Raw genomic sequence first — 25754 nt, forward strand, 5'->3', positions numbered from 1 at the left:
ATTAAAACCTCCCGCAAATGACGAGAATTTGGCTCGTAAACTGACATTTTCAATCGAGAATAACTTTATGATGCAGACACAAATCGACTAATGTTTCTAGGGGTATGTTGACAGATGCCCAAGTTTATTGTATGATGTCTATGATCTATTTATTTCGACCACTTACCGCTAAAGCCATCTATAGGAAAATGGCGGAAGCAAAGTACATGTAGGCAATCGAGCTGTAGGCAATAATACATGTAGGCAAAAGTAACTCTGCTTCTAAGGCCCAGTTCCACAACTCATGGTTAACTATTAACCGAAGTTCAATTTGTTTCTCATCCAATTCTAGAATTGGAAAGAAACAATGAATAAGTTGAATCTCGGTTAAGAGTTAACCGTGAGTTGTGGAACTGGGCCTTAAAGTTTTATTTGTGCGCAAAAGTGCATGTAGGCAATAGAACTGTAGACAATAATACTTGGAGGCAATAATACATGTAGGCAAAAGCAACTCCGTTTCTAAAATTTTTATTTGTGTGCAAAAGTGTATGTAGACAATCGATCTGTAGGCAATAATACTTGTAGGTAATAGTACATGTAGGCAATAATTCATGTAGGCAATAATACATGTAGGCAATAGTACATGTAGGCAAAAGTAACTCCGTTTCTGAAATTTTTATTTGTGCGCAAAAGTGCATGTAGTGTATTGGGACATCGTTGCAATATTGGACGAGGAACCTCACTACAGAAAGAGATTGATTTCGGAGATGATATTCATCAGGAGACAAATGCATGGACTCAACCTGCAGACGGATATGGAGAGGCTTCCGAGGACCTACCTCCCGATTATAGATAAATTATAAAAGCTTGAGTTGTTGTCACGTCTTCTCAGTCGGTGTCGTTCGTACATAATAATAAGTCCTTCTGACAAGATTTTTTATCATTGATGTGATTTCGATGAGCGCAACCATAATATAATAGAATTTTGACGTTTCGACTCCTCTTTGAGTCATCTTCAGAATTAATTATCCATTGTTAGATCATAAATTCTTGTTCCGCAATCAAATTTATCATGTAATGTGTGGGTTTCTCAACAGTTGACAGACTATTGGAATCACAACTGAAATCGAATACGAATTGGAGAACACACACAATACATTTAAAAGATATTTCTCCTACACTCACCATAAGCGCCATAATCCATTACGCAATTAAAATTATATATATAACAAAAATGTTTTCGTAGCAGACAGTTATACCGATAAAATATAGATAAATTTAAAAAATATATGTTTTGACACAACAGTTTCTAAGTAAAGACTGCGAATACTTGTTTATAATTTGAACAAATGTCATGCATTAAAGTTAAAAAACATAATATTTAATCGTTATTGAAAAACGTAACATACATAGAATCTAACTTTTCCGTGTCTATCTGTAAATTTAGACCATTATGCTGTTGTTTGATATACAACATTTCTGATATTAGTAGCTTATTAAAAATTTTGTCCAATATTTCCACCTCATTCCATCGAAATTCACGATTGTAACGTATCCTATGTTCTGTTATAACCAACTGGGATGATGTGTTTCTTTTTATATGATCATAATGTTCTGATATTCTGGTTTGTAGTTTCCGTTTGACGCGCCCACATATGACGCGTCACAATCATTAAAATTTATGCGATAAACCACGTTTCTCTTAGATGAATCCGGAAGTCTGTTCTTATGTGCTCTAATGAATTTATTTAACTTATTAAGACTGAAAAACGACATTTTTGTACATAACTTATTGATAATTCCTCTAAATTTATTTGAGATGTTTTTTATGTATGGTATAGTAAACCAAGTGATTTCCATTTAAAAAAGTAGAAGTGATCTTGAAGTCCCAAAAAAATGATCTTGAGAACAATTTTTTGCTTATCATAATATGTGTCTCTTTGAATCGAACAAGATCTCCTGTGGTATTTTTTCGTATCACCAAAATCAACGGAGATATTTTAAATGATTATGTTACAGGAAACATCCTGTATACATACACGCACACAGAATGATTCATTTTAGTTGTCCGTCTTGAATATCTTAAAAAGCGCACTAAAAAAAAAATGTTTTCAAATAAAAATTTTGTTTCGTGTATGTATATCAATAGTCACAGACTAAAAATTATAAATACATTTGACTTTATTCAATGATCATATACGAAAAATTTGCTATCTTAAAAAAGCCATGTATTTAAATTTTTTATAACGTGGCTAAAAATAAAAAATTAAAATTAAAGGGAATATATTTTATAAGGGATAAAGAATACATTCATAACTTCTGATAATAAATTCGAGATAACGTTTACAAAAAACATCAAGTATCGCAAAAAAGCCATTCTTAACACGTTGAATTTCAATTATTTTGAAAACCTTACATGAAATTTGGCTTGTGGTATCATTTTCAGCATCCAAAAGTCTATGAAAAACACTTTATCTGATTTAGAGTAATTAAAAAAAAATGTTTTCCTGTAAAGTAGTGTTATCTACTAATAAAATTGTTCTCTAGCTACATTAAATACGTGCAAGTATTCTTTTTATCAGGAAAGAGTGATAATTACTTGTTAGACCACGAAATCGATGAATCAATGATGTAATTCAGATGATTGTCATTCTCGTGTTTGCAATTTATGATGTCTTTTCTTTCTTTAGAACGAGAAGCTGGAAGTGAAACAGAAATGGGCCTCGCGGCTTCTAGGAAAATTACGAAAGGATATCACGCAAGAATATCGAGAAGACTTTGTATTAAGTATTACGGGAAAAAGGCCAGCGATGTGCGTTTTAAGTAATCCTGATCAAAAGGGTAAAATGCGTCGAATCGATTGTCTTCGTCAAGCGGACAAGGTAAGTCCGGTGACCCACGTACACTTTTACGCATCCTTATCTATATATCATTAAATGAATTTTTATTAAAAAGAGTCATTAATATTTAACAGTGAGAGTTTTACAATGCAAACTCTTATTATGACTGCTCGCATTTCTGTGATAGGTATGGAGGTTGGACCTAGTTATGGTGATTCTTTTCAAGGCAATTCCATTGGAATCGACGGACGGGGAACGGCTTGAAAAAACTGCTGAATGCGCGCAGCCGGGACTTTGCGTCAATCCTTATCATATTAACGTTTCTGTCCGGGAACTAGATCTCTATCTCGCCAATTTTATCACGAGTCACGGTAAGACAGATAACAGATTACAATCGATAATCGCGATCGAGAGACCAGTAAGCCTATTCAGAGGCATGTTCGGATTTCCATCTGGGTGCCCCCCGGATGTCATGTCATCCTTATTGTTTACTGAACTGTTAAATAAGAATGACATGACATCCGAGGAGCACCCAGAGGCCCTTTTTTGTAACTTTTAACGACAATGTCGATATCGTTGTGTCGTTGCGCAGCTTTTTCACCGTATAAAATATCTGCGCAACGATCCCGTCAACTGTCGGTAGGCGTGTAAAGACAGTTACAGAATACTGTTGCTGGTGGGAATCAGAACATGCATCTGTAACTTTTTAACGACAATTTTACTAGCTAGGGATGTCGAATCGTTGCGCAGGTACTTTACATGATGAAAAAGCTGTACAACGACAGTATAACGATACTGGAATGTCGTTAAAAGTTACAGAATAGGCCTGGTACCTTATTTTGTAATTTGTTAAAATAGTAACGACATCGTTGCGCAGCTTTTTATATTATAAAATATCTGCGCAACAATGTCGTTACTGTCTTAACGAGTTACACAATAGGTATCTGTCCCTGTATTCTGTAACTTGTTATGCAGTTGTAATGAGTTCATAACGATAGTTGCGCAGCTTTTTTACTATTAGTTGTTAAACTTAATTCCTGCCGTTTTTCGTCTCCAAAATTGATTTGTTTCGAAGGGAAGATGAATGAATATTTCAATCAAAGTAATTTCCTCCATTTTCTACCTTATTATTAATTAATAATACTTTATTAATAATACTTTGATTAAAGTATTTCCCTTCGAAACAAATCAATTTTGGAGACGAAAAACGGCAGGAATTAAGTTTAACACCTAATATATAAAATATTTGCGCAATGTCGTTATGAGCACATAATGATTGCATAACGAGAATTACAGAATTCCGTTGCTGGGCACCTATCATGAAATAAATCGGAATGGATTTCGATCGAAATGTTCCATGATAGGTGTTCAGAAAATGTTTGAGGATTGATTTATTCGATAATTTTGATCAAATTTAATTTAGAAAACGATTTGACAAAGCGATTAGTATGTTTACGTTAATTGCATTACACTTATTTATTGAGTAACTATTTATTCGACAAACATGCTATAGTTCTTAGTATGTTAACTGTCCTTTTTAATTAAACGTGTTTTAAAACTGAAGTAAAGTGTAACTAAAGTGTAAAATCCGTACTTTGCCTTATTTTTTATGCCAGAATTTAATAGTTGGTGTCAAGAACTTTTCAAAACATTATAATAAATTTATTTTCATTAAGTACTTTTCGAGTTCTAAGGCTTGAAAGTTACAGTACCGCCGATATTAGCATTACGCAAGATATTCAACCGGCTAAAACCTCTTGAATGTTGCTCAGGATCATGTCCTGGATAACATATTTGTTAAGATCAAGGCCAAATTTAATTACAGTTTTTCAGTATATTAATATCTTTCTGATAGGATGCCAGATTGAGCATCAAATTATTAAATTGCTTATCAATTTAATTTGTGATATTACTATAGTCTGCGTTTATATCTAAGTCCGAAAAATTATTTCGCCGCGCAGTTCAGATGACTATATACTTAGTATATATAAATTCACATAGAAATTATTTAAAAAGAATTTTTGACCGTAATAGGCATTAAATTCTTACTTGTTGTGTATACATCTTTGACTTTTAGCCTCTTTTTCGGCAATATATCCCACCGCGACATATAAATATCATAATTTTTCAATTTCGAAATTGAAATTTATAAATATGGATGAATTTTTGTAAATGTGACATATACAAAGTTAAATATACATTTCATATAATCAAATGATACTATTCTCATGCGAAAATTTAAAAAAAGATCAAATTTTTGGAAGTTTGCACTATATAACGAAAATACGGTATAAAACCATACAGTAATTACTCTCAATATGCTAATCATAATAATTAATTGCTTATACACCTTGGAGAAAAAGTTTCACTGAAATTAATAGATTTCTCCACGTTTTAGAACATTTCAATAAAATTGATGAAAAATTTGTTGAAATTTCAATAAAAGTGAATTTTTCAGCTGACATCGAAAAATCATTGAAATTAAACTGATATTTCTCTGAAATTTCTTTGAAATTTTACTGAAATTTTTGTTGAAATTTTTCTGAAATGCTGAAATTTTTCTGAAAAGTGTTCCAAAACGTAGAATAATTTCAGCGAAATGTTTTCACCAGAGTATTGTATTCTTTGATACAATCGATCTATATTTGTATATATGTTAATTATATTCAAAAGAAGTTACAAATTTCAAGATTACATATATAGAGATGATGAATTTATTCATACAAAACTTACTAAAATTTCATGCCTTGTTTTATATTTGATTTTTATTACTAAAATTTTTTACAATTAATATCAACTTTATTTACGCACTACTTCCATGTTTGTCTATATAATGCCTTGAAATTTAAAGATTTTCTAGCTTTATATGTGTAGAAAGATATCATGTATTTTTTATATGTATGTACAAGTGACTTTTGGTTACTTTTTCGGTAATTCATTTTCTTATGCGTTAGTTGTAAGAAATGTAGGTTCAGTTTCAAAGTCGCGATATTCGACGGTTAAGAAAAATCATAAGAAAGTTTTTAAAAAAACATTTTGTAAAACTGTATATTTTTTTGTAAAAGTATTAAATTTTTTGTGAAAAAAATTTTTTATCAAGCTGCAAACTTTTGAATGTAGTTTTAAAGAACATAATAAGGTGATCTTTAACTGTCAAGATACAGAACTGTAAAAATAAATTTTTTTTGAAAAACGGTCAAAAAACGTTAAAGTACAAGTTTAAGTTGATATGCTCTTTTACTTTTTGTCTGCGATGATTGTTTACTGAATTTCGGTGACCTAAAAATTATGTAATTTTGAGTGTTTTGAAAGTATTTTCTATTTTTGTTGAGCAGTATATATTAATACGTTTTAATATAAATTTAATATTTATAATATATTAAAAATTAACAAATCTTTTATAAAAAATATAATATAATATAATATCAAAACTGACAAAAAACTGAGCGCTAACTAATGGATATCTGTTCATTGTGTGAGATACGTATGAGAATTATGAATAGTGGAGCAGTCGTGAGCGGTAGCAGATTTAGATAAAGTCCCAAGGTCTAGGGGTATCATCCTTTTAGGCACCGAGATTAAAGTTAATCTTATATTCGTGCAGGTTTGCTAGGTGTGGCGCATTTCCGTCAATATAGCCAAACGCTTGCGTTTGGGAGAAAAGTGGCGCCTTTCGACGGCAGCTAACTCTTTTTTTGGTTGTTCATTCTGAAAGGGGCGCCAAGAAGTACAGGACTTAGGACACAAAAATGCGTAAATCCGCCACTGGTTGTGAGGAAGCTTTTTGAGCGTTTGGGAAAATGAACGAAGGATCTCAAGTTCGAACTTCGTGTTTGTCTTCGTTAATCTTCTTGTTCCGTCGCTTTGAATTGTAATCGGTGACAGTATAATCAGTATGTTGGAATAGATTTACCATTTAATGATAAAAACTTGTTTAACATTTGTCCACTTATGTTAAATTTTATTATCAATAACTGATAAAATTTTTATGCTGTTTAGCCATCAGTTAGCTAATCATATTTTCGCTCAATTAGTTGTTATTATCATCAGTTTAGTTCTGTTTCAGCAATCTGTTTGTTAAAATTACTTGTGATAAATAAGAGATCGGTTACTGTTACGTACATGTACAACTATTTGGTGGATTTGCAGGTGTGGAGTGACTTATTATTGGGTAAGGGGAGGGATGAAAAAATTTCTTAAGCCATATTTAATTCTCTAATTCCCCCTCTAAGCAAATCTCTCACTCTAAGCGCAGCTCCGAGCTCGGAACGGATTAGTGCTGCAGACTAAAGCCTGCACAGCGTGTTTCCTTCTTCACTTTCTTTCTCCAAGTAATGACGCGGCGAGCGAGCGAGGCAGCGAAACAGTGAGCGAGCGAGACAGTAAGAGTCGAGAAGCTAGAAAAAACGTTGTGGCGTTCGGGTTTCAGTCTGCAGTACTGTTGCCGACGGTAGTCTCGGCAGTCGCGAACGAGAACTCAAAGTAGACCAATAGACACAAGGCTTGTTCCTTTTAGCTGAGCTTCTTGCACGGTTTATCTTTTCTCTTTTTCTTTCCAACGTGGAGAGAAAAGGAAGAAAAATAAACCGTGCAAGAACTTTAACTAAAAAGGACAGACCTGAAGCTTCACAGAGCACTGCAGGTAATGTCGAGTTTCCACTCCACTTAAATCTCAGGTCTACTCAGATCAACTCAGGAGCACTCCACAACTTCACACCCATTTCGTCGCCCGATTATGTAATAATAAATTGTGATATAATATTTACAAAAAACATTCAAAATAAATATATATAGACAAGCAAGCATTGCAGGCTTCTTGAAACTCTAAAAAGTGCGAGACCAAGAAAATGCCTTACGCAATAGTTTTGGAGGAAAGATCTTAAAATGATATACCTTTTATTTTATCTTATATGATTTAGAGATTTATTTTATCTTATATGATTTACATTTGATGGATCTCCACTGTAAGCTCCGTAAAAAAATCAATTAGATCATTATCTGAATTACTGATCTGAAAAATAGGGGTTTCAAGCTTTAAAATATAAAAAAGAAACAGTGCATGCGATTTTCTTGTCGCAAATGGGTACCTTTCTTTATAAAAATTTTTCACCATTTTTAGCCCGTTTTTAGCCCGCGCGAACGGTTAGTTAGTTTAAGTGGTGAAAACATGCATTTCACTCAATGAGTATGACTCCGTTTTTAAGTCGCAAACAGGAACTTTTTCGTAAAAATTAGTGGTTAAAACGGATTGCACTCATATAGTACATAAGTATATTCGAGTGGTAAAAACGTATTGAAATATAAAATGTGTTTGTGTAAAATTTTATTAAGGAATAAGGATGGTGAATATATAATATATAGGAAATAATAGATAATATTTCTAATCTTGCATATATTACAAGAGTTATGATATGAGGAGATACGATATGTTTTATGTAATGCATTGAATTTAATGTACTTAAGCCAATATGTATATTTTATGCGTTTTGATATAAAGCCCATTCGCAAAAAATTCCGTATGTTCCAAACAGGTGGAAGATGCAACATCAAACTGAACGAAAATGAAGTTAAACATTTGTATTTTGTTGTAGTCCATTCTTTATCATCTCTCTACATTTATATATCACCAAATCATTGAATAATCGTGTATCACCAAATAACCAAGTCTTTTGCACTCTCTACAGTAATCATTTCACGTGAGTTATAATACATGGTTGCGCTACTTAATACATTGATAAATCGATTCAACTGACATAATAATGTTACTAATATTACAGTAAAAAATTTAAGTCACGATACTAATATAGCATAAAGGATATATAATAGATTGATTGCTTGCAAATTATCCCCACTCCTTTTATTATTTCTAATTTCTGTGGCGTAAATCCTCGCGCGGCGTAAATATCGGAGTTACCTTATTATAAGAATTTTTTTTCAATTTATTAGAGATCGTACGAAATATAAAAAAAAAATATTAAAATATGATGCCTTTTTGATCGTTTAATTTGAAATTGATGTGATAATTAGGGTAAACTAGGGTATTATGGCCATACGGAAAAGATGGCCATAGGTCATAATTTCTCCAATAATTGATAAATAGTGCATTTTTATAGTCATTCTTAAAGATAATCAATATTTACAGTAGTTCATATGAGTACACTTTAATTGTTCAAAATAACAATATTATAAATATTATCTAATATTTTTTCTTTCGACTATCTGCAAAGTTTTGCACGTGTCTGCTAAAAACTGTTATAATGTCTAATAAATTACAGTTAAGCTGCCATAATCAACATTACATACACAATAAAAGTACGTAAATTGTAAAGTGACCTATAATTAATACTTTTATTTTCACTATTTATTTATAAATACTATGGATATCTTTCTTAATTTCATGGCCATTTTTTCGCTAAAAATCAGATAAGATGGCTAATGCATACTTTGTAAAATTTTGATAAAATTAAAGTTCTGTTAAGTATTTTCTCTTTAATTTCGATAGTATTTGTTACTTTAAGCTTTAGTGAAAGTAATATCCCAAATATTGTTAAAAAGTAACAAGAATAAATGTACGTTTTCTGCATTTTAAAAAAACTATGGCCATCATATCCGAGTTTACCCTAATAAACGATAAGTAAATGTATTAGTAAAAGTGGAAAGTATTAACGTGTTCTCTTCTGCTAAAATACGAGCATTGAAAATGGACAATCCACTAAAAAATACTCATAGCAGAAAAACGAGTATTGAAAACGGACAATTTATTAAAAGATACTCATATGTATACTCGTGTATACTCGTTATTGTACCTTTGCGGTACACTACGAGTACTTGCGAGTGCAAGAAACGAGCAAGAATGGGCTAAAAACGGGCTAAAAACGGTCTATATGAGGTGTAAAAGCGGTGAAAAATTTTTATAAGGTTTTTTTCTAGTCTCCATCAAACCAAATATCTTAATATTGTACAATATCCGTATATGAGTCAGTATTCATGCATATTTCCTTATAGTATTACCTTCTGATTGTAGATAAATTATAATCTCGAGTTGTTGTCACGTCTTGTCAGTCGGTGTCGTTCATACACAATAATAAGTCCTTCTTATGATATTTTTTATCATTTTACAATTTTCATTAATACTAGCTAATAACTAAAAAGTGACTCACTGTGTCTGATACCAACTGGCCAACATATCAGGAACCGGTTCTTGAATTATTCATGGTAATGTTTGCGATACGATGCTTTGTAATCATTATGAGCGTCCTTATTTTCAGGATAATTAATTATATTCTTAAAGTGTTTTTTGATAAATTAGTTTCTATATTCTTTAATTCGACATTTTTAATATTTCCCTTTTTTTTCATTTTCTTTTTCTTTCTATTTGTTTAATTCTGGCATTTAAACTCTCGATGTAGGGAGCTCACCATGACAGGATAACTTTTACTTTATATATGTTAGTTTGTGTTTGCTCTGGGGAAGGCTAAAAAATGGGCCGAAACATGTAAGCGCGAATAAAGAAGTTTCGAGCTTCATAAGTGTATTATTTGCGCGACGTCTTCTGCGCCTGACTCCTAACGCCCGTATTCTTTCCAATTCTTTGATTTATAAGGAGTCTTGGTTAGTTTGATTTGTTATACGGAGTACATTATTTCATGTTTGTATACGTATTTCTTGTCTTATGTGTCTGCGTATCGAAGCGGACAGTGTGTCGAATGAACATGTAGAGAAAATGCGCACGCAAGCGCGTGACCATGCTTGCTGCTGTATGCTCATTCTATAAATAAATAGGTAACAGACATCTTTAGCGAGTACTCACACGCTTATACATTGATTTTCTTTCATGCCACTAAAAATATTAGAATATTTTTGCATTTGTAAAGATTTTTGTCGTGTATTAATTGATCTTCGAATATTGAAGTAACACTTTCACGTTGTTTCAAAAGAAACATTTTTGAAGTAGATATAAAAATTTCAAGTAAAAGTCGAATTTTATAAATAGATTTCTATTTGTGTAAGAAATAAAGCAATCAACGATCTATGATTTTCAACATTTTGTGATCTAGAAGCTTCAAGAATTAAGAAACTTCATTATATCGCGATAAACTTTAACAAGATTTGTCTTTTATCATTCTGTTTATTAACAAAAACATATATATTTCAATAAATGTTTCCAAATTGATGTATTAGATTTCACAATTTTTGAAATATAAATATATTATTTTTAAAAAAATATATATAATATACTTGTGTCTCACACGCACAAATGCACGCACACACGTACGCACACACGTACGCACACACGCACGCACTTGTATTAGGAAAGAGTTCAAAAATATCTCCGAATATACTCAATATAATAAACTTTTTTTTAACTTTTTAAGTCTTTTCTTTTATTTTTGTGTTTATCTTTTGAAGCATGTACGATAAAACTATAGTTTCTACCAGCCCAGCTCTTCATTCTTCTCAATTCTCGAGAAATCGCTGTAATTTCAGATCGTGCAGTATTTCGGTTATACGTTGCGTAACAAAATTTGCGTAAAACGCCGAGCAATAGTGAACGTTGAACGAGAAAACGTTGAACATATGTTGTCAAAAGAAGTTTTATATAATTTGAATATTTTGATGTTATAAGGTTATTAATAAAGTTATAAGGTTATTAATAAGGAGTTTAATGATAAAATATACTCGAATTATAAAAAATGAAATAAAAAGGAATGAAATATGTTATTATCTATCGTTGCAAATGAATTACCTTTTTGTTAAATAAGAGCATTTATTTCGGTTATTTTTCTGTTGTAGAAGTACTGAATGGCATCTGCAACGCTAGTAAGGAGGATGACAGACGTCGAAAAGGTACCGACATAATTTTGTAATTCACATTTGCGTAATTATATCTATTTTTCTCGTCTCAAGCGAGACTAGTATGCACATTAGTATGCGTTTTCAGTTAATCGTTTCCTATTAGGGATGCATCAAATGATAAAATTATCAGATACCAGATATTGAATATTAAGAAAGAATGTGATTCGATATTCAATCGGATATCTGGTAGGGCAATTATCCGGCCGGATACCTGATATTTTTCCGGATACCCTTACGGAAAAGAAACTGCTAGTGTATAGTGATGATTACTGAAATTTGGTAATATCACTATACTGATAGTACTGATACGCAAGTGTCACCACTGATACGCAATAGTGTCACTGCAGAGTATCGATCATATAACATTTTCTCTACAGCTAAAACGTGAAAATTTTTTGTATATATGTATGTATGGGTTCCCGGGTTAAACCGCTAAATTTAAAATATGAATTCAGGACCTCAAAACAAAAATTTTCCTTTGGACGTATGCTCGCAAATGCTTTATTCGAGAGATTACTTTCGAAGTTATATATATAGATAACTGTAAGAATGAATAATAGAGCTCTAACTGAAATATCCCTTTTTTTGTTTTGAAGCTCGAAAGCTTCATTAACAGGCCTATAATCGTATGCCTCGTACGTATTCTAATAGTGAATATGCCGGTATATTTATATAGGTTTTGTGTGACGGAAATGCTAACACTGCTCGCTGTGAATATGCCGCGCAATTTTCGAATCGAACAGAAGATTACCGTACAAATCAGTATTCTCTTTAAGGATCGACAGGAGTAACAAGCCAACTCATTTACACCTCATTTGGGGTTCAGTTACATATCTGCACTCTATCAGAGTCTACCATATATTGTCTCGTAGAAGAAATATTTTGCCATGAAACTTGTTTTGGCTTATATTTTACGAAGTTACGAAGTCTATTAAAGAACTAAATTTTGCAATTTAATTCTTAAAAACATTTTAATGAATAAAATTGTATGCTCCTTATTTATGGTGCAGATATCTGTTTTTATGCTGATATTTTATCTTCAAGAAGTAATATTACGTCATAAAATCTTTTTGATTTTTTTTTATGGAGTTGCAAAGGCACGTACAGAGCCGGATTTTGCAAATTGATTCTTGAAAATTTTTTAATAATAAAATTGTGTACACCTTAACTGCACTGTAGTACACATAGGGTGAGGTATCACAATAAATTTTTATTTCGCTTTAAAAAAAAAAAAAATCGTTCTGTACGAGCCTTCAGGAGCCTTTTCTGATTACAAATATCGCAATTAAAACGCGATTTATCCAGTATTTTAGCCATAATTTCAGCGTAAAGAAATTCGTCTTCAACTGGAGGCAGTGTGGTTATGGTAAAAATAGAGATTTCTCCTTAACGTAGGGAATTTTTATCTCAAAAAGGCGTAGGGAATTTTAAGTTAAAAAAGATCAAAATGTAAGGATTTTTAATCTTTACATTTTGGTCTTTTTTAACTTAAAATTCCCTACGTCTTTTTGAGGTAAAAATTCCCTACGTTAAGGAGAAATCCCTACGTTTCACCACACTGACTGGAGGTCTCCATAGTCTCTCCTTTTAACCTTTAAAAGATCCTCTATATAGAAGTCATAGACGGTCGTGGAGTCTTAAGTCATAGGAAATCTACCAATCAATCAAATATAAGGAGAATACTCGATTAGAATTGGTTAGTTTCCTACGACTTAAGACTTCACGACCGTCTACGACTTCTATGTAGAGGACCCTTAACATTTCAACGACTGAAGAGAACTGGGTCATTTAATATGGTTCCCCGGGCTGATGGAGTTTTTGCACCAGTGCAAAATGAAAGAAGAACAGCCATCATATTGCAGCATTTCGATCAAAATCCATCAATAAGTATCGGAAGATCTGGTTCTGCGTTAGGAATTTCACCCACAGTTATATGGACACTTTTACTCGATGGACGTCATTCACCATCTTCAACGTATCCAGCATTTATTACCGGCTGTTATGCCACTCAGGAGAGCATTTTGCGATTGGTTTTTAAACCAAACAGATAACGATCCACAATTTTCACAAAACATTTTGTGACCAGATGATGCCGCATATTTACCAGGCAAGGTTCTTAATCAAAGAAATAGCAATGTCACATTTGGAAATAGTTTGGTCACATGAGAATCCTCGAGCAATCCATGAACAACATTTCCAACACGGTCTTCAATGTAATGTATGATTAGGAATAATGAACAATATTTTAATTGGATCCCATTTGCAGCTCGCTTGAATGCGAATGGCTTAATATTCATTTTCCCGGAAGATGGATCGGTCTTATTGGACCTGTGGCTTGGTCTCTGTGTTCACCAGATTTAACACTATTAAATTTTTTTGTATGATATACTCTTAAGCAAAAAGTGTATGCAGTGCCTGTTAATGATTTTCAATCATTAAAATGAAGAATTATGCAAGCGTGTAAAGAAATTACAAACGTACCACGTCAGTCAGCCACTCGTTTTCTCATTGATAAATGTAATAATATGCTTGCCTCTGAGCTGGAGGTCATCATTTTGAACAAAACATATTTTATAATAAAATTTTGATTATTGTAAAGCAATAAAGAGGATATTTCGAAATTATTCATTCCTACAGTTCTGCATAATTTTAGAAGTAAATATTTCTTGAACGAAGCGTTTGCGAGCATCCAGAGGAAAATTTTTGTTTGTTTTAAAGTCCTGAAATTATATTTTAAGTTTGGCGGTTCAATCCGGGAACACTCTGCATATAAATAAAAATTTTCACTTTTCACGTTTTCGTTCTAGAGAAAAAGTTACGTGATCGATACCCTGAATCATAGTAATGCTACTAGTGTTTAACACTTACAATACTATCACTGCTAGTGTATATTATTAGTTTTAGTAGAGTTTACGGCCTCTATTTCATTTTTACGCTTTTATCGTACGATAAAAATTTTCAAGCCTATTGATCGGTTATAGAGAGATTTAAAGATCTCCCTGTCTTATATATTATACATTTGTCGGTGTGTACACGGAGAGAATTTTTTTTTAAATTTACCCTGAAAATATGGTGATTGTGGTACAATACAATATTTTAAAGATTTTTACCATGCACTTCAGTAAAATTAATCAAACTTATTGTTATTATACTTTATTGTAGTTTTATTAATGAATGAGAGAGATTTATATTAAAATTCTTCGAAATACACAATGTTGTCCCACGGCTGTCATATTTTCAGGGTAAATTCTAAGAAAAAATTCTCTCCGTGTATACGACAAAAACGCACAAGTGAAATAGCATCCTAACACTATTATGATCCTATAGTAATATTCGGCGCTATTCCAGTAGGCACTACTATTTTCACTGTGTTCGCTACTGCACTAGCGACACTATAGACCAAGAGGCCACTGTAGTGATTTTGTTACCCATAGCGATCAGTATGGGAAGTGGGTAATCTTTTATTTAATGCAAAACATAAAAATATTACATATATATTTAAGCCCGATCGCGGTCGAAGGGGAGATGGGTTTTTAAAAGTATTGCAGATTTTGATTTTTTTTACTGAAAGCGTTGAGGTTAAATGTTGTTGCAATCGATGGTCAATATCCTTATTCCAAGATAGGCGGATTCCCATACCCCTCAAAAGGGTGCAAGGAATCGCCATAGTCAAAGCGGTAATTTTTTTCTGAAAAAAAGAAATCGACAGCGATAAGGTTGAATTTTTGTCTACTACTTAATTTTGATATCAATTGTCGAAAAATATGATTCCCATACTTTTTGGATGATCACGAAGGCAGCCATACTTACCGGAACACGTACAATTTTCTTACTCCATGTCAAGTTGTGCGTATTTGGGTAAGTACGGCTGTCTTCGTGATCATTCAAAAGGTATGGAAATCATATTTCTCGACAATTGATACCAAAATTAAGTAGTAGACAAAAATTCAACCTTATCGCTATCGATTTTCTTTTTTCAGAAAAAATTTACCACTTTTACCCAGTATAGCAATCCTTTGCATCCTTCTGAGGGGGGTATCGGAGTCCGCCTGTCTTGGAATAAGGGTATTAACTATCGATTGCAACAACATTCAACCTCGACGCTTTCAGTAAAAAAATCAAAATCTGCAACATTTTGAAAAGCCCATCTCTCCTTCAAGCGACCACGTCTTAAATATAAATGTATTGTTTTTATGTTTTACATGAAATAAAAGATTACCCACTTCCCATACTTGTCGCTATGGATAACAAAATCACTACAGTGGCCTTTTAATCTACTAGTATTCAGAGCTACTAATAGTGATATTATTAATATTTAACTCTACTGCAGTATTCTTATTATATTATTAACAAAATGTTTAGTAACATGGAGTATTTTCAGTATATTTGTAGCATTTAATATAAAAAAATCGTTATTGTAGTAAAAAATACATATATACCATTAGAGCATTTAGTTATTATTTCCACATGCAAGGACAATATTTTACAGTATTATTAAAAGCGAGTTATTATCATAGATATTTTAAATATAGAATTTCATATTTATCATATGCTAACAAAAATACAAATTCATTCCCTCATTGAGAAAAATATCCAGGCTTTTTCCAATCATAATGATCGGATTATTCTTTCAAAAAGTAACAAACGATTATTTCCGATTATTTTGATCAGACAAAAAATCCGATCACATTTAATCGGAAATAAATTCGTCGGAGTATCTGACGAGAAATATCCGTTCGTTACCTTTTGAACGGACTATTCGACACATTATGTTCGATCAAGTACCTGCACGCATATATTTTTGATCGGATAACGTTAAATTATACACAGTTGAATAAACAAGCATTGATCATTTAACATGTAAATTTTTGTATAAGAAAAAGGTTTACTTATAAGAAGTGAATTACTTTTTCCTCAACTTTCATAGTTTCAAGAACTGTTTTTATATCCTGAGAAATTTCGTCGTCACACTTCTTTTCGATGCTTCAATGATATTGTAGTATATGCAGCCAAGAATAAGAACGAATGCATAATAAAAACTAAATAGATATTCGCGCTAGAGACACATGCTCGCTTGACTTCAACACGAAAATAATGGCTGTGTTCAGCAGAGAAAACTAATTAGCGCTTAGTGTTTCTTTAATACGATTGGTTCCTATACTTAGATTTAGCGAAGATCTAAAGGTAAGAATCAATATATAAAAAGATATTAAAGAATCACTAAGCTAACTGATTCATTTTCTCTGCTGAACACATCAGCCAATATCATCAGCCTAGAGAGCCTATGGAAACAGTCGCCGATCATGTGACTTTCACTTTCAGACAGTACTTTCCAATTGATCGGATAAAATACTCTTTTTATCTGTTCAAGTTTAATGTCCAATCAAGTTGAAGGTTTATCCGATGAAATTTTAACGGATAGGCATATGACAGTTCATATTCCGTTCACATGTAATCGGAAATTACATTTCATCGAATAAAAGTGTTTGTCACTTCATCGGATAACCTAAATCCGATCGAAATTGATCGGAGAAAGCATTAGAACGGTTATTTCTGATAAAAAATACTGGACATTTTTCTCAGTGCTGGTGGAAAAATTTTGTTGAAATCTTGTAGAAATTTTGTTGAAATTGACATTTCAACGAAAATATTGAAAATTTGTTGAAATTTCACTGAAATTTCGTTGAATGTGAATTATTCAGCAAGAATATTGAAAAATCATCGAAATTTAACTGAAATTTCTCTATAAGTTCGTGAAAAATTTTTACTAAAATTTGTTGAAATTTCTTTGAAATTAGTCTAAAATTTATCTAAAATTTTTATGAAAGTGATTTTTTAATAAAAAATCTTGAAAACATCGTTGAATTTTAACCGAAAGTGTTTGGAAAATTTTGCTGAAGGTTTATTTAAATTTTCCTGTATATGATTTAAATTTTGCTGAAAGTGATTTTTTCAACAAAAATAAAAAATTACTGGAATTAGACTGAAATTTCTTTACAAATTTGTCCGAAAATTTTTCCAAAAAATTGATATTTCTCTAAAAATGTATTAAATATCCTTTAACATTTTGCTAAAAGCATTGCAAAATTATTACAAATACACAAAAATTAGTTTTTATGCATTTTTTTTAACGTAAATGGTTTTAATATGTGTGAGAAGACAATATGATATTAGTATGTTCTCGTTAATAGATCGTTACAATTATATTAAATATTAATTTTTTTCCATACATGTTTTATCTGTTTCACGTCTTAGATCAGATACGTTATAACTATATATCTATTAGCATTATAGGTGTTCGTGGATCATCTAGTGAGCAGTTTCCATACGATCGCAGAGGTCAAGCTATGTTGGGGTACAACTTAGGATAAGTGACCGCTTGGGAATGCCATGAAATTAATTATCGAATTCAGAGGGAATGTTTTTTTATCTTAATTTTATCGTGTGGAATATGATACTAATCAATAATACTTATTTTAACAATAAAACTGGATTAATTAATTTTATTTTTTTGAAATTTCAGCGAAAAATTCGCAGTAGTGATACATGGCACTATTCAGCACTACCAGTACTATAGTATAGTAGTAAAGCAGTGCAATAGTGGTTGAATATTGTATTTTCTACTACACTATTATACTACTGCAGTACTGTAGTTGTAATCAGTAGTTTCTTTTCGTAAGGGCATTCGATACAAATTTTCCAAAGTTCCAAAAAAAAGGAAAGCAAGGGAAAAATAACAATAATAATTTTCTTTATCTTTTCAACGTGAAAATAAGAAGAGGAAAGATGAACTGTGCAAAAAATTCAGCTGAAAAAAATAGAATTCTACATCAATGACACAAACTTTAAATAAAACTTTAGTAGTATATACATATATTGCTGGATATTAATGATATTCGGCTATCCAACCAGATAGTAAAAAAATATCGGATAATACTGGATACCGGATCTGGATTTCCAGATATCCGATGCATCCCTATTTCCTATAAAATTTTTACATTCCGACACATATCCAAACTCATATATATTGGGTTTTAGTGATTCTGGCAATGAGCGGATATTAAATATTATTCGCTGGGTTTTGTTCCCAGGTACAGGATATCATGAACTATATAATGGTGTCGTCTGCAATGATACGATCCTTGCAACAGGTGTCTTCAGCTCCAAAGAGCTCTGGATGCTTTCAAAAGGTACGACGCTATATATTCCTCATAGATTCGAACTTGAGTTTGTCCGTCAATTGCACGTAACACAACTTTTGCTGTCTTACACGCGTTTTTACATTCAATAAATTTTGGATTGATTTTGTATTATTGGGTTAACTCTTTTTCCAGATATATTATACACATGACAGTTTTTCTGTGGATGCTTTCGAAAGGTGACAAATAGCTCAATGCGAAAGACCTTTTGAAAGCATCCTGATTGTTGATACTTTGTATCATATATTATCATATTTTTTAAATATTTATTACCATCTTTTTAATAAGAAAGATATGATATCTCGAGGTAAATAAAAATAATAAAAAGCTTTGACGCTGAGATGCCGTGATGGGTCATTATTCCTTTAGAAAGGTTATACGACACGCGAGTGCGCGCACCCCACACACACACACACACACGCGCGCGCGCGCGCACACGCAATCCACACACATTTATATCTATTGCACGGTTCAACAAAAAATTTTTTTCAAAGTGTTAAAAGAAAAAGTGTGACATATTTGGAAGATTTTCTCGTACTGAATATGATGCTGTCGTCGTCGAAAATTTCGTAGTACGTAGTGATCTTTATACTACGTATATAATACAGATGTAATAGAGTGACCGTACCAAGCTTGTTTTTCAAAAAAATATGTATTTTCTTGAAAAATGTTTCAGACAAGAGTTTATAGGATTTTTATCGACGTATTAGATACCAATTAATGTGATAAAGTTGCCAAGGTAATGTAAAAAATCGCTTTGAAACTTTTTAATAAAAACCTCTATTTTGTACATACTTATTTTACATATTTTTGTAGCTGACCTCGAGAGCTTTTCAAAGCACTATAATAAATAGGATTATAATGAAAGTGGTCAAAACAAAACCAAATGCGAAAGCGAATGCGACATTATAATATGAACGCAAAAGCAAAAGATCTCGTTCTTTCTGCTAAATGATGAAATTGACAGTTAGGAAAAATAATATGCAAATCTCTCTCTCTCTCTCTCTCTCTTTCTAAAAATAAAAAAAAATATTATTGATTTCAATTCAAATTATTGCATGATAATATTGTTATCACTTATACACTTAATTATTATTATTAATTATTATTATAATTTAGCTATAATTTATATTACACTTGTGCAATTTGTATGAAAACAGTTATTTGTTTTTCTTCTTCTTCCTCTTTTTATTGACCAAATTTGGCTGAAATTGAGCCACTGATGTTCGAAAAATAGAGTAACTTGTGAAAAAACAGTATACTTTAAATCGACCAAATTTCTCGATTGGATAGTGCAACACGGTCGAAAATGACAATATGATCTTCCAAGCATTGTACCGGGCGCCTGCGTTTAGGATCGCACGGCGCATGTTTCAGACGAATAAAGGGATTTTAGTATGAAAAATGCAAATGCACAGTAGGAAATCAGTAACGTTTTCTAAAAAAATAACTGAAGTGATGCAACACCCGAGACGAAACACGTCCGCCTTGTTCGAGCGGTCTCTCGAGACTCAAACTATTGATGAAATCAGATTACTATTTAATATTTATTTGTTTTCAATAAATACACAACTCTAAAGTTTAAAATGTCTCTAGATCGTCAAATCAATGAATGAAACATAAAACACTTTTCTGTCATCCAATGTGCTCTCGATGAAGTTGTGAATCCTACGTCCAAAAAAAAAATAATTTTAATATTAGCAGAAACCGCTAAATCTTAGAGGATTTTATTCTTATATACACTGAGAAACCCATTTAGTTGAATCAATTAATTTCTTGTTTGGATATGGGCAAACAAATCCTTGGTTGATACAATAAAATAATTTAGTTCAAGCCAAACACTTGGTTATTGTAAACAACTTTATCAGATGTCAACGTCTACCAGAAACAAGTGAAATGTTACAATAACCAAATGCTTTGCTTCAACTAAATTATTTTGTTGCATCGATTAATTTCTTGTTTGGATATGGGCAAACAAATCCTTGGTTGATTCAACTAAATTGGTTTCTCAGTGTACGGTCTCAAGAGGAATCTTCTGAAATCAATAGGAAAATATGCTAAGTACAATATTCTTACAGTTAGAGTACTTTTGTTTTGCATCTGCAGTAAAAATTTTGCTGTTCCTAATATAATTTACTTGTAAGAGGGCACTCCGCTTTCAGTAAATATATTCCTCTTTATACAAGAGGAAAACTGTTAGAATAATCTCCAATACATTTTTGATGAATAGTCCAGTGTATTGGAAGAGGAATACTCTTTCTGTAAAAGTTTCTGCTTAGAATATGAGGTTACCGGAAATTTCACTTTACAATTAGATTGTCTTTTTTTGGGTGTACAAGTCGGACAAAATCTTTCGCTAAAACTTTCACATAATTATGCGATAGCAAAAGCAAAAATAAAAGTCTAAAATGATGCGAAAGTCTCGCTTTCGTATATATGGAAGTGAATACTCGTTACAACCACTGACAATAGCATTGTCCGACTGCCTAAAATCTTTTAAATATTGTTCAAGATCATAACCTATTGACGTTATATGAGGTCATCATAGGTTGTTCTACTTATTTTAATTTTTAACTTTAAAATATAGTTAAAAATTTTTATAACTCCTTTTTATAATGTTTTGAAAAGCTCTCGAGATAACATAATAAGAATATGCAATAAAAACGGGTCTTCATTAAAAAATCTTGAAGTGATTTTTACGTTATCTTACAAACAGTTCTATTCAAGGTCATACTAACATTGCTATCTAGCAAGGTTGACAACGTTATCTTACAAAAGTAACTCGGTACCCTTACCGTCCTTTTTTTTTTAAAAGTAATTCGTTATCCTTACTTGTTATATGTTTAAAAAAGTCATGCGAAATACGACTGTATGACCATTTTGAATATGAAGAAAGGACCTTGCACAAACCTTATGGAAATTGAATTTTGATCGAATTGGCTGAAAATTTGATGTAGATCTTGTCCTGATAAAAAGTCTCCATGGGCATGATCCCCTATAATGAACCATTTCACCTCTAATGCCTGTTTCTACCAATGCAGTTTAACTTTAATCTCGGTTCAACTAATTCTTCATCTTTTTCTAGTTTTAAAAATAAGAAAAAGATGAAGAGTAAGTTGAACCGAGATTAAAATTAATCCACACTGGCAGAAACGGGCATAAGAGGCACCATTTTTCAAAACGGGTTAATATCACAACACCTTATTTTCAATGAATACGGTGCATTCCTACATCTTTATTTGCAATTTCTGTGTATATTTTCAAGTTAAAAAAAGTTATAAGAATAATAATATTGATTTGATTGCTTGTTACAAAAAAGCTATAAAGATATTGAGATCGATAACTTAATTTTAGAGATTTAAGCATCTAGCGATTTATGAGAGGTGAGGAGATTTACAATAATCAAGCACCCTAATTTGTGAAAGGCAAGGAGACTTACAATAATCAAGCATTCCGATAAGTAAGAAGCAATCAAGTCAATATTATAAATAATTGCTTTATATAAATTTTTTTAACTTAAAAATATAGAAATTGCAAATAAAGACATAGGAATGTACCGTACTAGTTTAAAATAAGATATTGTAGTATTAGCCCGTTTTGAAAAATGACGCCTTGTAGAGGTGAAACAGTTCATTATCGTCGTGCCTGAAGAGACTTTTTATCAGGACGACAAGCTCTACATAATATATCAAATTTTGAGCCAATTCGACCGAAATTTAATTTGTCCGAAGTCTTTTCCAACAATCATTTTTGAGTAATTTCTGTTTCTCTATAAAGCATTCATCGGGCCTCTAATGCTTATATATTATTATCCATCTCTGTTATTGCGTTCATCATCTTAACAACACTATTGCGTTAGAATATCTGAAGAGCGCCTCAATCTAGAAGCCGAAACATATAATATTAGTCAAATTTTAATTTACAGAGTATAATATATTTTGTGTTTTGATTTTCATATTATATGATTTGCGTTATTGACTCTTATATGCCCTTTCTAATCTCTAATTATTTTTTTAAAAAAGTAACTCGTTCCCGTTATCATTACTAAAAACGAGTCATTATTATTTTTTGTTACTTTTTCCTGGGGCGCGATTTCATAACTGTCTTTACTTTACACGCCTACAGTTGTCGATGTCGTTGCGCAGCTTTTTCACTATATAAAATATCTGCTCAACGACACCGATAACTGTCGGTAGGCGTGTAAAGACAGTTACGGAATCGCGCCTGGACATTCATAAAATATTACATAAATTTGTATGGTAAATATATAAATAAAAAAACGCTAAAAGTTTATTTTTTAATAGAAGACTCATAACTTAACAAATGTACATATAGGTACATATATACATATATATATTTAATATATTTATGTATAATATTAAACACATACATAATTTCACAAATAATCCGCATTAAAATATACTACTAGTGTCACTAGTGCAATAAGTAATTTCGATAAAAAATTTCATTAAAATTTCAAAAAAATTTCATTAAAATTTCTCCACCACTATTGCATTATTAGTTTACATTATTACACTACTTGTCGAATTTACTTATACACTAGTAGTATATTTTTATGCGGAAAGTTAGTTTTCTTTATTATATGTAGTAAAGAGAATATGCTCAACGCCCACACAGACTTTACACGAGTTATATTTAGGACTTTTAAAGGCCGCAGCACAGACTCTTACATAACGCATAATGCATAGTGCATAAGGGAATCAACCAATCGAAATTCTTCTTTTCCATGGAATGAGAGGAAAGGAAAGCTTCTGATTAGTTGATTCACTTATGGACTATGCATTATGCGTTATGCAAAAGCTTGTGTCTGGGCTCTAAAGCGGGGAGCACAGACTCTTGCATAACGCATAACACGTAATGCATAAGAATATGTACCAATCGAAGTTCTTCGTTCCCTTCCATGTAATAGAGAACTCTGGTTGGTTCAATTTCTTATGCCTCATGTGTTATGCGTTATGCAAGAGTCTGTGCTCCCCGCTTAACTCTTGCACACAGGATGCGAAAACGCTTGTCAAAAAATTCAGCTGACAAGAACACACTTATTGGTTCTTACACGGTCCTAACATGTACACTAGAAATATAGTAACGATAAAAGTAATGAGTCAAATTTATTGCCGTTACTAAAAAAATGTAATTACGTTATCATTAACGTTACTCATGAAGAAATGCAGGGTTGGGTAGTAACTAGTTAAAACGTTCAAAGTTAAAAATAAGTTAAAAAATTAATGACTTTTTACTTAACTTAATTAACGTATTATGAACAATTTGGTGCCTCATCCATACTATCAGGGGTCACTAGAATCTCTTTATTTTTTCACCTTTTCAAAATGATTCAAAAAATCTCTAAAAAAATTCACCACCATACTTTCAACTTTCTAGAATAAGTATTGACTCTTTATTTTGGAAAATAAAGACTCATAAGTTGAGTAAAAATGACATTTAACTTAAAAAATTATAACTTTTTATAGTAAATGAATATAAAAAAATGACTCCAGGATTTTGTAGTTTAGATATGAAGTTATAAAAAAAAATTCTAGAACTTCGAATTCTACAAAAAGTTAAATTATTTGAACACATGAATATGAGTAATTTTCAACAAGAGACAAATAGGAAAAATCGAGTTAAAATATGCGTTTTTTTATTTTGTTGTAAAATAATGTATTTTTTTATAAAAAAAATATAAATTTTAATACATTTAGATATATATGTAAAGAAAAGCGTGACTCGCCTCTTCAGTTCTATCTACTTTGTCTAAAAAATAAATAATTTTTTTAGAAAAAAATTTTTTTAATGAAAACAAACATTCAGACATTAATTTAGAGTGAAAATAGAATATTTATAATGATTTTGACACAATTTTTATTTTCACAAAAAGCTAACATCGTATACTTACAAGGGTCACTAGTGTCTCATGTCGATTTGAACTGCACGCCAGTCATAGGCAGATTGACGACAGGGGTCGCGCCGCCGCGCACAGGTCCCTCCCACTACAAACTTTTTTTACGCGGCATTAACAAACGCCGGGTTGACCGAGCTTGCAAGAAACTTGCACGGACAAGAATCGCTTGGTCACTAGTTACTCATATTAGTACGGTAAGGGTTAATTTTAAATACATCAATTTTTAACTTAATTTAATTACTTTTAAACTTCAATTTATTAATTTTTTTAAATTAAAAATTTTTTTATTTTTTTCTTAAAGCTAATACTTTTTTCTATAAAATCTTAAACATTAGAGAATTAATTTAGAAAAAGTTAAATGATTTTATGGTTAGAGACTCTATAATAAAAATCACACTGTACGGTAGTCAATTTTTATTGGCTTGCTATTATAGGTTTTGTCAATTCCCACTTATATTTGAATTACATTTATATTCGAATTACACTAATTTTAGGTGTCATAAACGTACGTTATATTTCAGCAACATAAATATGAAATAAGCCTTAGATAAAGAATTGTTGTAAAACAGTGCTGCACATCCATCCATTTTCCAAATTTTTATGTATATTTTTTGTAACAAGTCAATGTAGTTGTAAACATGCGTGAGCAATCGTTTTAGACGAAAGAAAGTTAGATAAAGGTTAAAGAAAGAGAGATAATGCAAATATATACCCTTCTTTCTTGCAAGATTTTGGCAAAAACACCTTATGCTGTGACTCTTATTATACATATATGGATAAGTAACTCACATGTGAATAAAAAAATTAAATTTATCTAATAATATATATTGTAAGTGTTATTTAAAGTAATCTCATTTTAAGAAAAATTAGGACATTCTGATCTCAAAAATAATTTTTTCATAATTAACTTTTTTTTAAATTTAAGTTAATTCAATCATAACTTAACTTTCATTAAGTTAA

At 31.4% G+C, this 25754-nt stretch overlaps 1 protein-coding gene across 5 annotated transcripts in view; it reads left to right on the plus strand.

Moving 5' to 3' along the window:
• The window catches only part of NfI (Nuclear factor I), a 91749-nt gene that overhangs the window by 46289 nt on the left and 19706 nt on the right, over positions 1–25754 (plus strand). For all 5 annotated transcript variants that reach the window (XM_018518592.1, XM_018518590.1, XM_018518593.1 and 2 more), the window contains 4 exons: positions 2670–2861; positions 3007–3190; positions 11613–11666; positions 18773–18865. In XM_018518592.1, coding sequence (XP_018374094.1) covers positions 2670–2861; positions 3007–3190; positions 11613–11666; positions 18773–18865 — 523 coding nt within the window. The remainder of the gene's footprint in view (positions 1–2669; positions 2862–3006; positions 3191–11612; positions 11667–18772; positions 18866–25754) is intronic.

This window comes from Trachymyrmex cornetzi, unplaced genomic scaffold (genome assembly GCF_001594075.2).
Source record: "Trachymyrmex cornetzi isolate Tcor2-1 unplaced genomic scaffold, Tcor1.1 scaffold77, whole genome shotgun sequence".
In the NCBI taxonomy this organism is placed as follows: Eukaryota; Metazoa; Arthropoda; class Insecta; order Hymenoptera; family Formicidae; genus Trachymyrmex; species Trachymyrmex cornetzi.